The 17,732-nt window shown below is 37.3% G+C and overlaps 1 protein-coding gene across 2 annotated transcripts in view; it reads right to left on the reverse strand.

Moving 5' to 3' along the window:
• The window catches only part of PIK3R1 (phosphoinositide-3-kinase regulatory subunit 1), a 55,083-nt gene that overhangs the window by 16,624 nt on the left and 20,727 nt on the right, over positions 1 to 17,732 (reverse strand). For both annotated transcript variants that reach the window (XR_010622421.1, XM_065739786.1), the window contains exons 3-7: positions 6,232 to 6,324; positions 4,539 to 4,613; positions 1,601 to 1,732; positions 521 to 722; positions 243 to 322 (exon numbers count right to left, since the gene is read on the reverse strand). Coding sequence is in view for 1 of the 2 variants with exons in the window: in XM_065739786.1 (XP_065595858.1) it covers positions 243 to 322; positions 521 to 722; positions 1,601 to 1,732; positions 4,539 to 4,613; positions 6,232 to 6,324 (582 nt within the window). In the remaining variant the exon portion in view is untranslated. The remainder of the gene's footprint in view (positions 1 to 242; positions 323 to 520; positions 723 to 1,600; positions 1,733 to 4,538; positions 4,614 to 6,231; positions 6,325 to 17,732) is intronic.

Here is a 17,732-nt window from a genome sequence, read left to right on the forward strand (position 1 = left end):
AATGAAAATCTTAAGGCTTCAGAAACTATGCATACTAAGCTGATTTAATGGGAAAGACAACTGCTTATAAAACAGATGCTGCATATCACTATGAAAAAATAGAAACAATTTAGTTTTGTAATTATGCGTTTTACATTGTTTGAATAGAAAGAAAAGCAACAAGCACTTATGGTCCTTACGCTGAATTTTACCATTTAAAAAAATAGCACAACATAACTTTTAAAATTAGAAATAACTTTTACCTGGTACAGGCTGTCTCTCATTCCATTCACTTGTAATTAAAACCTCTAGAATCTTTATGTGGTGTTCAGTATTATCAGAGCTGTAGAAGATGGATTAGACATTAAGAAACAGGAAAAAGACAAGCATTTTCCTTAGTATTATTTAAAAGAACTGGAAAAATTTACAAGAATAATCCCTCCACTGGAAGTCAGGTCACAAAATTAATTCAATTCTATTACTTTTGTCTACAGTTAACACAAGTTTCTGGTAGAGAATAGAATAAAGATGTCCTACATACCTTGCTATCTGGAATTTGAAAAGGAGAGGGCTGAAAATTTCAGCTAGAGATCTTGCATTCAAGAGATTTTTGCTGGAGGCTTGACAAATTCTGAGGAAATGTTTGAGCAAATATTGGAGTGTGAGCCAGTATTGATGAGGTATATTTGGAGATCTAATGAGTTTCTTCAGCAACTGAGCACACTCTTCTGAGCTCTGCACATCTGCAAGTAAACAGATAAAAGGATCCTGATATCAGCATGCGAATATTCAGCAAGTAAAATGTAAATATATGTGACTCCTTTGGAAGCATCAGTTTTGTGGAAGAATAGTAAAAATTCAGTCCTTCATTAGTGCTGTAAGATTTGTTTCTTCTTCGGAAAAGAAGTGAAATGCTCGGGGAAAAATAAAGAACAAGTATTCAAAAGTCAAATGGAAACAGATATGCATTTTGGTAGAAACCACAATGTGTTCAGAGTGTACTGGTAGAAGTCTGTCTTGTGTTTAGCGTCACACATGATTGGGTAATTCTAAGATGCACTAGATAAGCCTCACAGGTGCTGTGCTAACTCTGAAGGTTACCACTAACAATATCCTGTCCCAAGACACACAACAGAATACTTGGCTGATGAGCTGAAAGCCTATAAGCTGTTTGTTTGAAATGAGCACTGTAGATGATGAATCTTACATGCATGTATTTGTCACTTCATAATCTGTAACTCTCAACATACTGCAGAACACCATGACCTCTAATACATTTACTTTGTCAGCACTGATAAAAAGTTAAAAATTAGCTTTCTGCACACTGATAAGTCCTTGATTTTTCCCCCTATTTTTTCTATAGTCTTCTACCTACTAAAATGCAGAGAATTATGTTATCCCTTATACTTTCTATTATGTTTACCTAAACATTTAAATAAATAATGCACACCTAGATCTGAACTGAAACAGCTACCATCAAAAACAGTAAAAGAATTTTTTTTCTGAGATACTGCCAGGTTGTGCAGAATCTTCCATATTCTCTGGGCTATGAACTGGATCACTGAGTACTCAAAATCCTAACAAAAGCTTTTTGACATTTGAAATAATCTAGAATTCATACCTTGAGCTACAGAAATAATGTCACTATAAACAGCTGCTGGAATGATGGGATTTGGCAGATCTAGGAGATACCTCTTGAGAGCATCTGATAACGTGTGCACATCGAAAGTTTCTAAATCCAATGAAGAGGCATCTATAAGGAAATAACAACATACTTTTAAGACATTAGCAATTAGAAGAAAAATGTAGACTTACGATATTACCCCTTTAAAACAAGACAGAACTGCTAACTAATATCTGTTTTACGATGAACAATTCAAAATAAACAGTCTAAAACATCAGCATACATTATTAATACTTGAATATATAGCATTCAACACTGTGCCCAGGACTTTCACTTCTGATGAAACAACTTCCACAGCTGTGTGGCCTTCTGTCATACATCGTACTAGGCTGAACTCATAATAATGATAGTAATTTGTTTTATGTTGGCAATGTTATGGAATATCAGAATATTTTTAACAGGTCACTGTTTTACCTATAAATATTTTGTGTAAGTATTGATCAAGGCTTCACTCAAATGCAGGTTCTCTGCTGACAGCTAGTGCTATTATGACTGGAAGCTCAATTAACAACTTGGGGCCCCATGTCTGTAAATATTATGTGAGTAAGTGGAAACAGATACACATGTGCAGAACTGGGTGCTCAGTGTTTTATCTAGCAGTTGGGATTTATCTTGTAAAACCTGGTATCCTTCCAGTGTTGTTATGACTCAAACTAAGGTCTGAGAGTACCATTACTTCTTAGTGCTGGAGCAAGGAACATCAGCAGTGAAAATAAAAGCAGGAATACATAGAAATAGCACAAACAAGTCTGATTTTTCTCTTAAAACAAAAAATTCTGGTGCAGTTAAGCCCCACAAGTTTACAGAAAGATTCACATTTGGGATAAGAATCTAGAGATACCTATGCTGAACAACCTTCTAGGCTAGTCAAGTCCTCTGTAAAAAGACTCTAGAATGTACTTAGCCAGCTTGAACCGAATTCTACTGGGAGGTAGAAGACTCAGTTATACGGTGTGCCTATACGTTCTGTGAAAAAAGTCAAGAGAGGTTAGTGAGATACCCAGTGCTCTTCCTCCTCCTTGCTGTTTTCCCCTAAGGAAAGGTTGCAGCAGAGTTTAATCCCTGTCAGACACCAAAGAATACTTCTGAGAAAATAATGAAAAAACCTGCAGTGTGGCTACAAATTCTACAAAAACAATTAAGCATCAGGAAATACAACCAACTACAAATTCATAACAATTTTAACAGTTCTGTTGCTCCCAGGATGTTTATCTCATGAATTAAGTCCTGATTCTCTCAGTGTTGACCCATTCCTTCGCATGAATGCATGAGTAAGAGTTAAATTGAGCTGCTCTGCAGCTTTTTGAGTGTGAAGTCATAAACAGACATTAACTCTTCAGTCTACTGAGCTGGCCAGATGCAAGATAGCTTTGATTTTGGAGCTAGATGGTACTGTATTGAATCTAAGAGGCAGTTATCCAAATAAATATGCAGAGCACTTTAACCATAAGCAGAACAGCACACATGCTCTTCACAGCTTGGAGAACAAAGCCGACTTGCACACTGCAAGATCAAGAGAGTAGGAAGCAAAGACCCAATCTGCCTCTATCCCTGTGTTTGGACACCCACCACACTGGCTCTGTACTGGAAGACACTGATAAGATCTTAAAGTGAAAGATAAAGAGACTTTGTTACTAACGAGTAAAGCCCTGATTTCCCTTCCTCAAACCTAATTACATAAAAAAACATAAACCACAAGTTCTTGATCTTAGGAGATAAGACAAATCTTTCATAAAAGTATACACCAGTTTGAAGACTTAACATGGGATTTGGATTAATTAAGAGCTACACTCATATTGGTGCTGTAAAAATCTGGATTTATATGGACTGAAATATAATTACAATGCTAAAAATAGGGCTTAGGCCGTTAGCACCACATACATATATTCTTTGTCTGCCTTTATACATGTACTTCTACTCTCCTACCACAGTCAACAGAGGAGTAGATGCTCTTTTGATTTGAAGGAACAGTCAACTCATAGCATCATCTCTTGTTTATTTTGTTAATACTTGTAATTACTAAAACTGGAGAGAGGAGTATGAGTTGCTTGCTTAGTCCATTTGGCATCATGGCATGTAACCAGTTTCATTTTCTAGCTCTTGTATTTTTGTGTTTCTTCATGCAAAAAGATGCTCACACTGCACACCAGTTTGCAAAAGCAGAGTGGAGCACTGCTCCTACAACAGCTCCTCATCTCACATAGTGCAGCTAGGTGCTGCCACACCTCTACATTCTGGCAAAAAGCATAAAAACAGTAATACCAAAAGAGAAGGAAGTATATGTCAGAGAAGCAGAATGGGTATGTGGTATTAGCGGTGTAACTGCATTTTCACAGCCCAAAGCCTGAGAACCCAAACTTTTGCAGCAACATCATCTCAAATCTTTTTCTTTCCCTTCCATCACCTTTGTACCAGACTGGGAATGTTCAGCTATTGCTTCTCCAGTCAAAAATATGTGTTCAGAGAACTGTAAGTAAACAACTGGCCATTTGTTTACAAAATATTATCCAGTAGCACTATAGGAATGATGTATCTTTCCCTTGCTTCAATAAGAAAAAACCCAAACACAAAACCTGCTGGTTCTTTTTCTGTGCAGACGAACTTTTAATCCTTGAACAAGCAGGTGGCCAACAAATGATTAAAAGTATTATTGATGGAAAAGGGAACCAATGCAGTGCATAAAAAGACATCCTGCAAGAGTTAAAAAAAAAAATCCATATTAAGCATCAAATTTACAAATCTTTTTTACTGATATTTGTCTTACAGTATTATTCAGAATCAAGTTATATATAATCTATGTGGTGAAACAAAAAAAACCAGGAATGGGGTGACCCCAAAATCCATCTATTTCTTTAGGGAAGAGAGCTGTACTTACCACACTCAAGAATTTGTCTTAACTCTGGTGAGCTGCTTGAGCTTTGTGTCACATACAGAGTTGAGCACTCCAGACCTTCAAAACAAAATTGATGAGACTTAATAATATTCCAGTGGCTGCTGCGTAACAACTTACTTTTGTATTCTTCAAATAAGTACTTAGAGAATAAATTAGCTACATTATCCCACCACTCTCCTCCTACTAAAAACAACTGCTTTTTAAGGTTGCATTGTACATGCTAACTTTTGGTTCTGCAAATAGAGCTAGTCACAGATGATCTGAGTTCCCAGAAGCCCCCCATAAGCTGTGCAATGCTCCATGTGATAACCACAGAAAGTTAAGATTTGGCAACACAGACAGCAAAGAAAATAACTTGCAGGAGCAACACTGAAGCCAGCTTTTCCCTTAACAAGCCTATTAAATAAGTAAGAAGTCTGAGTTATACTATGTCAGGAGTAGGGCAGGACAAAAGTTGTGATGCATCCTAATTAGCGTTAAGCCTAAAGAGACTTCTAAGTTACAAGCAAGTTCACCCTTTGGCACTCTATGCAGTTAACAGAGACATACAGCCTTTTGTAAGGGACAAGTCTTGGGTTGCCACTGACTATCTGTAGAGCACAAAACCTCATAGTGTACAGTCTCCTCTAAGGAACAGGCAAGTCTTGAGTTGCCACTGACTATTTGCAGTGCCCCAAACCTCACTGTGTAAATGGGATGTGTCACATCACTCCTGTAAGCGAGAATGTATGCATCACATAGCATGTCTCAGAATCCACCCCAAAAAAAGACATCAATACAATGCTTGCACATGAAAGACTCTGTTTTTAATTTTGCTAATTCAGGGAAAATACAGAACACACAAGAAATGAGACAGTACCCAAACATGCAGAACAGCAGAAATCAAATATTATCACTGGCGTTTCTTGGAAGCAGTCACTGTTTATGCAAACTGTCGCTGAGCACTGGTCCTTCTCACTGATATTAGCAAACTCTTCCTCATTCAGTAAAAGATAACAGACTGCCAGTGTCACAGCACTATGTGAGAACCCATATCCTCAAGGACAGCAGTTTGTATCTGTAAGAATACCATGTCTCCTTGTTTCCAAGGCCTGAAGTAGCAAGGCTGCTCCTAATCTCACCAGCACTATTGAAGGAGGTATCACAGAGAAGCCAGGAAAAGGGATAAAGGGCAAAAGAAGAAGATAGAGAAAGGTGAAAGCCTCTAAGGGACAGAGAGACACAACATGAAAAAGCAGCAGAGCAAAAAAAACCATAAAAATTATCACTGACTGTCTTTGCACACAGTAGTAATGAAGATTTGCTTCCTGAAGAATAAAAACAGTTCTTTTCACATTCAGTTCTTTCTTTTTTTTTTTTTTATTTAAAGGAATATTACTTGTTTGGCCTTGTAACCAATTAAATGTTACAATGCCTCTTACAAACTGAAGGTTTTAGCGGGTTAGAAAAAAACAAGCTAAATCCAATCCCTTCTTCCTCTATCTTTGTTCAGTTCTCAATAGCCTCTAAGCAGAAACCAATGTAACAAACCTTAAACAAGATTATTTTCCTATCAGTTGAGTAATGTGATGCCTTAGCACCTCTAGGACAGGGAGATGTCAATTCTGTCTCTAATTCTGCAGTCTTGGTTCACACAAGTAATAAAAAGATATTGGTAGATCACTCATCAGCCTACCTTTCTTCTCAATTGTCTCTATTATCCTGATGAGGATTGGTGGAGCAACATCAGGAGGTGAAAACTGCTCTGTAAGATCTGGAAGTGAAAAAGCTGTAAAAGAAGAAAAATAAAAATAAGACAAACTACACTTACACACAACCATCATTTATGAAAATCATGACAAAAAATGAAAGCAGTTCATTTTTAAGTAGTAAACAGTTCCTCTTATCAGCTGTAAAAGACTATGCAAACATCTCACTTGTCAGGCCTAAGTATGAACATCTCAAAACTTATCAGAAAGCTGTAAATAATTATGAGGATTCTATTTTTGCAGCATTTTCTTTTTCCACATAATTCAATCAGTCCTAAGATCTCCCTCCATTTTACACAGGAAGAAAAAATACAATAGAAGTCTGCTACCTATGGGAGGACAGAAATACAATGAAAGAAAGGAAAAAAAATATTCCTAAAATATTTACATCCAGTGTGCACCAGGTGAGGGAGCTAAATAAATCACCATATGGGAGCTGTGGATACACTACATAAAAAAGTTTGGAACAGCAGTAGAAACAAGCTCATACTCACAAAAAAGCTCAATTATATATATATATACATAGATATTTACATTATTCAAGTTTAACATATTAATAGTATTGTTCTTTTGAAGCAAGAATTTTCTTTTCTATAATTACTGCTTAAGAATAAATGGTGGGTTAATCAGAAAGGAAGATTATGCAAATCCAAATGAACCTGCGTAATATCTCTACGCAGCTCTCATGCAATATGAAATCCAATTCATGCAATCTGAATGCTCTCTTCTCTGAGGGAGCATATCATATAAACAAAAGTTCTAACTCTGTGATGTGAGAAATGATCAACCTCTCAATGCACTGTTTTTGCCAAAAGAATAATTTTAAAAGTTTTAAAGAGACCCTTCTGAATTCCTAGAACACAAGAACGTTTACATAATGATATTATTAAACAGCTGCCAGAAACATCCGGCATACTTTGATGGGTTATGACTGATAAACAGAGCTTAACCACTGAAGTAAAATTTGCTAGTTGCCTAAACAATGGTGATCTCTGCTCAATTAACTTCATCAGAAACAAACAGAGCACTTCTTAAATGCATACATGCATACGCAACTGAATAGAACTATTAGGATAACTAAGTAGGAGGGAAAAAAAAAGAAACCAGAAAAATTTTAAGCTAAAATCCTTCAGAGAAGCAAAAAAATTAAACACAACTGAGACAGCAGGCAATTTTCGCTGAGAACTTACCCTATTTTAAAACAGCAATTACAGATCTTTATAAAATGTGAAAAATTTGCCAAGTAGAAAAGACATAAATTACAGAAGAAGTTTGGAAGCAAAGAAAACTGAAGTAAAAATGAAAGATAATGCACTATTTAAGCACTTATAGTTGGCATTTTGGTAGTGAAATGTGTTCCTTTCAAGAAGCAGCAGAATGCCTGAATGATGACCACAAATTACTTTCCAATCCATTCGTAACTGAATGGACATGAGAAAAATATCTGTTAAATCATAAAAGTTTTTTCTTGGAAGGCCCAAAAAATTGTGTGATCGCAAAAAGGTTGCCTAAGATCTCTGGCTCGCTGATGTTACTTTTCGGTCACCCATGGAAAATCATAGCAGTCCCTGGAGATCAAAGGAGCTCTACTGTTCTACTTATAGCATGAAAAGGCAAGCAAAATGACCAACGACTACACACTAGTTAGACTGTCAAAAATAAAGGAAAAGTTGATATTAGATTCCTACCATAAAACAATAGAAGGTAGCACTGTAGCTAAGGATTGTATGCATACCTTATAGAGGATAGGTTCCCTTAAAAACCACACTACTTCCTTCCTTATGATGCAATAGTTATTTTAAACATGCAAATGAGTTGACATAAACTCTCAAGCTCTGTCAGATAGTTGACAGAGCTTAACATTATGATTAAAATCTACTCACAAACAAAGCATGTGTCATATAAGTGTAGCTGACCAGAAGCTATTAATGTAGAACAAGCAAAGTTATTAATGTAGAACAAGCTACTCAGGGAAGTAGATAGATGTATATATCTCTTCACATCTTCAAACCACTTTCAGGTGCCTTCTGGAACACTTCCTTTAACTTAGCATCATATCTGCTTTATCAAATAAAAGTTGGGCTCAGATGCAGTCCAAGCAGCCTCTGCTGAGGCACAATGAAATACAGAAACACCATTTGATGCGAACACTTTCAAACCCGAACTATGAATCTACCTTATGGAAAGGGCAAATCTACTGAAAGGCTAATGAAAGATCAGAATCATATCAAAGGGTATTCTAACAAAATACTTGAAGTATGACACATACTAACAGACTCACAGAAAGCTAAGGGCATAAAATAATAAAAAATAATAAAAACACCCCTCACAAGGTAGCAAAGCAAGAATAGGATTTGAGAACAGTTTACATACTTAAATAACTTTCTGCTCCCCTACATAGCCGGTTACAGTAAGTACTTTATTCTTTCTTAAGTAATAGCAAAGAAATTGCATAATCTCTGAACGAAAATGCACATCTCATAATACCAGCTGGAGGCAGTGTTTCAGTCTAAACTGAAACTGCATAAAGAAAGAGAGGAAAATAAGGAGACAGAGAGACCTGCACTGAGTGGAAGTCACTCAGACACTTGAAACCTTTCAGGTGACAGCATGGCAATTCAAGGACAGTCTGCCCAGCATATTCAGCTGCTGTCCCTCCTTTCAGGCAGCAGAGATAACTATGCTTTCTCACATGCAGCAAAACAAGCCCTCAAAAGATGGCAAGGGATACTCTGCAAATAGTTATAAGCAAGATGTATTTAGAAAGATAATTCCATTTGCCACTAGATTTTTTTATGTGAGGGATGGGCTATGACTGATAAACAAAGCTTAACCACTGAAGCAAACCAAAAATGGGGATCTATGTCAGGTGAAGACTTAATGGAAGGAAGTCACTGCAGAGAGAAGACGCTACACAATCCAGTCTGTCCACATGGGATATAAAGAATGGAGTGAATACAGATCTCAGGACACCTCTGCATCACTGTATTTTCATCCACATCATCTGCTACTGAATCCCTTTGTTGCACAGTATTCCTAAATAATATTCTTAGATAATGATAATGAAAAGCTTCTGGAAACATTTACCTTCATATTTATGTAAAAAATACACTGTGCATTCAAGGACATGTATGTACAAGCCAACACACTGTTTAAAATTGAGAATTTCCTATACTCTTCTGCTAAAATGTGGCTATAAAAATATTAAAGTAGCAGTGAAATATTAAAATAGAAATCAAGATTTCTGATTTCTGCTCTTCTTTCATATATCTCATTCAATTTCTCCAAAATTTCTGTCCATCAGAACATTGCTGAAATTTTAGACATTAAGAGAGCCTTTAAAATAATGCAAGTCTATTCCTTAAATAAATAAAATATTTACATAGCTGACTAAAAAATGAGGATATTGATCTCCTTGCTGATAAGCTGATAAGTAAAAGCTCAGTAGCAAAAGGACACAGACACATGCACACAAGCACATGCACACCAACAAACCCCAATCTAGTCACCTTCAGCACAGAAATGTCAGAACAATGCATCTAAAAATACAGTTACATTGCTCAACATCAACGAATAAACTTCCATTTTGTAAGCAAGCAGGAGAATCTATTAATGAATGAATACTACTTAACCTCCTACCTAGTCTAGACCTTCCTATTCATTACTGTCATTTCCCATATAATTAAATGATAGCCTCACACTGACTTGTACTTTAAACTCCACAACTTTTGCAGGAAATATAAAATAACATTCATTTTAACATGGAAGATCTCACAAAATATATATCTGTTAGGAAAAAAACAATAACAAAACCTAGAATTTGTAGAACTGAAGCCATTTTACAACATCTGCATACAATATTGGGAAATTTGGGAAGTGCCCTTCATTTTCAACATGTCAACAGGAAATGGTAGAGGTTAAAGTGAAGAAAACTGTACTAGTTTTGGAAAAACAATTTGAATGTTGTAGCCAGAATACAAGATACTTCTGAAGTAGACTAGGTGAAGGAAATACAGCATGCGTATTAAGAGACAGTTGGAAAAAAAAATTCAGATAGACCACTTTTAGTGAAAGGAAACAAAATCCAACATGCAACCTGCATTCAGTACCTGATTTTAAATGTATCTTTTGCTTTGAATTATGCTGTAGTGAAGCACAGAGGTTTGGAGAACCAAATCCACTCTTCAGAATCTGAGCAACTTTGTAGATCCCTTTACTACAATTCAGTATCAGTTTTTCACTTAAAGCTATCATTTTTTTCCCATCAAATCTGTATTTCTTCCAAAACAATAAGGTTCTGAAAAGCTATCATACACTTTTCGTGTCTTCCTTCTAGTCACAAGTCCATTAGTATGTCTCCAGATAGTAAGGAAGCTTCTGATGACACATGATAAAAGCTATATTTTCCACTAGCTCTATTTTTACCTTGCCATAGTGAGAACCAATGAGAGAAACCACAAGCCAGGGTTCTCTCCAATCTGTGAACTCTTCACTCTCCGTGATACAGACAGGCCTGAACAACATTAAGGCAATCACAACGTGTGGGAGATGAGAGCATACCTAACGTTCAAGGGTTGCCAACACAGCTATGAAGTGAAAGACGAAACCAGCCCACAGCTGCACCTTTTGGAAGGGTTCTCAGTAAAAAGAGATATTTTAGCATTAATACCTGGCAACGGCAAGTGGAAATTTAAAGCTGGAATTTGGCTTCAGAAGTTCCTGAGCCAAATCCTCTGTTACTGCTGGAAGAAGAATGAAAATGAATACATTTCAAAAAATATATAGGTTAAAATATAACAATGCAAACACCATAGAATAGCTTAAAATGTAACAAATATCACAAAAAAGCTGCAGTTCAATTTCTGGAAATTTTTCAGGAAATATCTATATGCTAACAAATTTGAAATTAGCACTAACTCAAGATCACTTCATGCTTGTTATTTTTTCAAGGACGGCATTTAAAGCACAAATTGCAATCAATGACAACACATCTTTACATAAAGGTCTGGTATTTCAGAGCACAGGTCTTCAGATGATCATAACCAGCTTATATGTGATCAGATAAACTCTTTACATGTGCCACTAACAAAGTATGCATTCGTAAGACTTTCACACATGCATGTTGGAAAATCACAGGTATGTTCAAACATGAATGCAGTGACCAGCACTGAAATGAACTGAAATAAAAAAATAAGTTAACTGACACAGTATAAGAAATGTAGAAGTAATGGCCATCATCAAACAAGTGGTGACCAAGTCCTTCAATGAGATTAACTTGCAAACAATAAGGAAAAAATGGCTTATCAAAAACATGAAAAACTTTTCTCGTGGCACCATCAAAGGCACAATGCATAGTAAGGTGTGGACAACAGAGGATTTTAACAGAATCAGTATCCACACTCACTGCTGAAAATTTCCACGTAGGTATGAGCTTACTTTCTTGACTGAAAAGCTGTTATTTCAGAAAGCAATCAGGAGGATCCTGTAGCTCTGGAAAGCACCAGGAAGTGCCTCTGAAAGGCTGAGGGGGCAGCTCGATGATCCTCACAGATGTCCCAGATATCCCTACATAGGGCTACAGTGTCCTCAGCACCTGCTTTGTCAGCACAGGAAGTACAGACAGGTGAACCCCCCAGCAGGGAACAAAATGAACCTCAGGGATACAAAATAACTAACGTTGAGTGTGGGGGCATTTCATAGTTCCCTGCATGCTTGGCTACAGTCTTAGGAAGCAGCTACCTTTGCAGAAATTTATGGTAGAACATGTGAGAAAAAAAGGACAACTATCAACCTAGGTACTACTGGGGAAGTTATCATAGGGATCTCAGCTTTGAGTTAAACTGAGACAGAAAAAGACAAGTCTGGCACTAAAAATTCAAATATCACAGAGAAATTAACTCTGAGATTTGATGAGTGTAATCTGGCCTTGTTACCTATCATTTTATCAAGAGAGCAAGCAAATACAGTATTAAGAACTGCCTACTTGCTACTAACAAAATGTTTTTGGTGGAGAAGGGTGAAGACAAGAAAGTGAGAGTGAAGACAAAGAAGTTTATGTCATTGTGTGTCACAGATAAATCAAGCGCACCAACAGACAATAAATTCAGCTGCAACTGTCGGAAGAGAAAAAAACCTCTCTTTATGCTCTATGTGACCTGTAATAATTCAAGTTTGACTGCAATTAAATTCCTCTAGGCGCTGAACATGATTGAAAATGGCAGGAATGCTCAGCTATCTCCTCCAGTACTTATATAATAAGATCTATTTTAAAAAATAACAATATTCATAGGAAAATGTGAAATAAAAGTTGTAGGCTTCAGTGAATTTGACATGTCATTAAGAGTAGCTTAGTAAGCCTGCCTACTATTACTTGTCTTTTATTTTTATCAGATGTCATCAATCAGTCAGAGTCTGTGAACTCAGAATACCACAGAAGCCAACACTGCTAGAGGAGACTAGATCCAGGAAAAATACAGAGAGATGAAGTCTATCCCAGTGCTAGAGAAAAAAAAAAAAACATTTGACCCGATAGCACTATCAGCACATAGGCTCACAAGAAGCCCATTTTTACGCAGACAAGAAAAATGTCTGCTAGTCAAGATTTAATACTGTAAAAATGATCACAAAGCTCTGAAAACAAATGGAGAAATAATGTCTGCTGTTGACATTAAGTGACTGGAGTACAACTAGGAAAAGTGATGAAAATACTGCTGATTTTAAAACCTTGTCAGAAAACTCTTCTATCATAATTTTGCCTGCCCAGTTTTCTTCTTGCATTGGTCAGCAAGCATTGACTATGTGCCAGAAAATGGAGTGACAACTTAACTGAAATGTTCTCTGCTAATGGTTTACTGATGATTTTAACCGCAGAAGAAAAACACGGACTTGTACTTGAAAAACAGTTTATCATATTTGTGGTCAGTCCTCTTTTTCTTTCATCTGTGAAAAAGAAACACCTGAAAAAGTAGAATATGTTTTCTGAGTACCTCAATAACAATAAATCCTTATGGAGAAAGAATATTCATTAATATGCTTCTGGACTTTAAATCACTTTTTAAAACATTCATATTTCTTCTGTGGTCCTATGTAAGTAACATACAGGGACAAGATTTTTCTGAAGGCTTTTATTGCAAAAGGTATCAGCAGGAATCCTTCCCAACGTGACTGTGAATTTCAGTCAGTCCCAATACACTGATCAAAACACAAAGCCAGCATCTGCAGAATCCTGTGTGTGAGGTAGGTACTGGCAACACCATTTACAAGCTTGAAAAAGGGCATTCCAAACCAATTTCAGGAAGACAAATGTATGCATATTGTGATTGGGCCATTCTAATTCAATGTACTGAATCTAAAAACGCTGGAATAAAAACTGAATGTTACTTTACTTTATCCTGGCTGCACACAGTATGTGGAGAAATACACAGTCGACTGTATAAATCAATGCTGAAGTAAGTTAAATACTTAAACACTTTCTAAGCATCATACACATACATTCAAGCAATGATCTGACTGATCATATATGATCATATAATATGATCATGAAATATAATATGATCATATTTCAGCATATATCATATGCTGAAATACCACGTGCATGGTGATTACGCAGGATGTTTGGGGAGCTGGAAGAATAAATTCCTCTTCTCATCCCTTTTCTATAATGTCAAACCAACTGCAACCCCATGGGTAAGGAGAACTACTAGAACAAATGGGAAACAGCCCAAGACACTTTCAGATGAGTACAGTGAAGTTATCTGTAAACAGTAGATGGCAGAACTAGACAGCACAAACCTTTGATTTGAGATAAAAATTCATACTTGCTAACTATTCTCTCAAGAGAAATTTGAGGTCTCCTTACCCTCTTCTGTCACAAGAAAATAACTGCTGCACTGATAATTTAAAAATTCATATAAGATAGAACAAACTGAAAGCTCAGAAAAGAAAAAAGGAAAAGGAAAAAAAAGCTATGTCTGACTAGTTCAGCTGCATAAATATGTGGAAAAAATAAAACCACCAAGCAACAGCAGTACAGAATACTTTACTCCTTCACAACAGTTTATACATCTAACACTGCCTGCTAATCATGTTTCACACCCATTAATTTAATGTTTCATAAAGCCCTATTCCTATCACCTGCTGAAAGGGAAGTGATACTGTTTGTACTGGGCAGGAATTCTGTACATAATATTCTATCAGATTAAACCTCAGTAACTCTGTGAATTATGAGCTGTCAAGCACTTTTCTCATATGCCACAGAATATACTTCTTAGAAATAGGAGCTATAAATAAGGCAACAGATGTTCTTTGTTGGCTTCAACTGAAGTACAGATAATTTTTAAAAAGCCACTAGTTAGCACTGTTCTAAAGACAGTATTTTGCTTCCCTCTACTGGTGAGCTTTTGCAGTACTTCTTTTCAAACTATGATTGAACTCTAGTTTTGAAATGGCGGCAACTATTTCCAATTCATATTAGCAAAATTAGAGAAACAGGCAGAGCTATGCTAGGGAAAAACTGCACAGCACACCTTATGAAAGAAATACTAAATACAGTATCTCCTGGCATGCAGAACACTGAATTGTAATGACACACATAATGCTTGAACTGCTTTGCAAAATCAAACACTCCACAAAGTGAAGGAAAAGATGGGAGAAGTAACTGTATATTAAACTACCTTTCAAAGTGTTGCCAGATAAACAACAATACACAAAATAAATTAGAATGCAATAAAATAAGCTGCCCTCCTACTAAGCAGAGTAGAGCAACCCATAAGCTGAGAAACCCAGTTCAAGTGCTCTGGGAGCTGTGAGCAGGCACCGGGGCTTCCTTTACTGCCAGGGTGAGAGAGGCACTGGCCATACTGTGCACAGCAGACTGGAGCACAGGGCTCAACGAGATACTTCCCACAGTTTTCTGGGGCTCACAGGCTGATGTGTATTTTACCCTTCTTTCTCACAGACCACACTTTCTCACAGAGCACACCATGTAGTGCAGTTGTCACAGCTCCTGTCACCTGTTTAAGTGGAAGAGCAGCTGACGTCTCTAAACTGGGAATAAAAACACTTCTCACAGCATGATCCTGAAGACAGAGAAAACATTTTATATGAGAACACACGCTGTTTCCTGTGGATATCTGCAGGTTCCCAGATAGCAGTTTGCAGTTAAGAGAGAATGCAGCACCCATTTACTGCATCCTCACAAGGCAGGGTAGGATCATGGAGGGAACAGCAAGGAGAGGAAGGTTAGACCCAGTGAAGTGACAAATACTGCCTTTCTTGTCAAGGGAAGGCTGTGTACATCCCTTCCTCCTTTAGGACAGCAGCTCCATAGCTAGAAAACAGCTGAGCTCCAGAAAAATTTGAGTAGTTCTGCCAAATTGTTCCTCGCTGATACTCGCTGGAAATGATTTTACATGAAATCATACATGACACAAAGAAGGAAAAAATAAAGCACTGAATAGTGAAGTGTACTGTGGATAGCACAAGTGTGAAGGGAAATAGCATGTTCCACTGACATCTGCATCTGGAACCTACTTAACAGATTTCCCATACAACTTCCAGGTGTATTACTGTCAGTAAACATCTAGATTGCAGCAGAAGTACTTATAAGCCCTTATCTAACAAGAACTATATGATAGTTCTGCCTCCCTTTCTGGTATTATGATTAACTACTAAGAAATCTCTGAGAAATCGTACCAATTGTTTTACTGACCTTCCCACAAACTTTCACAAAGACATTAACGCTATAATATACTAGTAACTTCTGCATTCTCAAATAAAAATAGGTCAGACTGTATTAAAAGTGTACTTTATTTTAAACAGACTATACATAGGTTAATAGACTTTTACTTCAGTCACTCCACAAGAGAACTCCATGTCTGTCTTCCACACCACACAGGCAGAAATAAAACTACAAGAAAGGAGCACCAGTATCACAGGATACTGTCAAGAACTCAAAACATGAGACAACTATGAACTAAAGTTGCACATGAAATTTCAGTTCTTTTCATGTCGAGATTTAGCATTTTTCCCATGAATGTACTCTGGTTGCTTCAGCATGCAGTGCCCACCGCTCACAACCCACTTGAACAATTGAGGTATTTACTGTCATGAACATTAATCAGATTATATAAGCACATTTCTGTATATGGTCTCTTAGGAAGCTTCTATTTCTCTGGTCACTTCCCCCTTCAAAACCGAGGCCTTGAAGGGCCTGGAGAATCTCCCCTATGAGGAAAGGCTAAGTGAACTGGGTCTCTTTAGCCTTGAGAAAAGAAGACTGAGAGGGGACCTGATCCAGGTTTATAAACATCTGAGGTGCAGGGGACAAAGTGTCGAGGCCAGACTCTCTTCAGCAGTGTGTGGAGACAGGACAAGGGGGAACGGACAGAAACTGCAGCACAGGAGGTTCCACAAATGTGAGCAGGAACTTCTTTATGGTGAGGGTGACGGAGCAGTGGCACAGCTGCACAGAGGGGCGTGGAGTCTCCTTCTCTGGAGATATTCAAGACCCGCCTGGACACCTACCTGTGTGACCTGGTGTAGGGAACTGCTTTGGCAGGGGGGTTGGACTCGATGATCTCTTGAGGTCCCTTCCAACCCCTATGAGTCTATGATTCCCTATTATTTCATGTTCAACACCATGCAGAAGCACTTAGTTCCACATCTTATTTTCTAGGTCTTTGTAGAAAGTGGAGAAGGAAATAGACACTTGTCTGTTCCTGGAAACAGTCACCATTTGCAAGAGACAAGATGCCCATCTTTTAAAGGGAAGGAATCTCAGGTTCGTATCAAGAAGCAATTGAAAACTTTGATTCTATCCAGACAGTACCATCTTAGACCTTTTCTGTGCAAGACTGTGGAGAATATAACAGTGAGATGATATCAAAGACCTCCATGGGGAAAACGACACCAATAATGCCAAGTTCCCTTATTATTTTTAGGCATTTCACCCTCTTTACTTAACAAGCACTGCCATAATCTCTTTTGAATGGCTGAGTACAAACCTACCAAGATTACTATCTCAGTTCTCTTTTCACATAAGCACAATGATGGTTAATAGCAGTACTCCTGCAGCATCTTCTTGTCACAGAAATACGACTGCTGCATGGACATTCAGTGGGAAGCTGGAATTCCCTTCAAAATGACCAGTGCCACCTACACCAGATCCTTGTTCCTTACTCCTTCCTACTCCTTCTAATATTATCTTTATTTCCCACCTTATGCAAGGCTGTCACCACTTTGTAATAATGACTCCACCTGAGAAGCGTCTTTTAAAGCATTCTCTTTTTATACAGTAACCAGAATACATTAAACTTCAGGACAGTATGCAGTTTTGCTCTGAAATAGTATTTTATTGCTATTTCTTTGCAGTGAATTAACTAAGGTGGTGGAGATACAGAATACTCTCAAAGAATCTGTTGGAAAGCTT

This window comes from Cyrtonyx montezumae, unplaced genomic scaffold (genome assembly GCF_038088225.1).
Source record: "Cyrtonyx montezumae isolate F1298 unplaced genomic scaffold, pur_monq_1.0 scaffold_25, whole genome shotgun sequence".
Lineage (NCBI taxonomy): Eukaryota > Metazoa > Chordata > Aves > Galliformes > Odontophoridae > Cyrtonyx > Cyrtonyx montezumae.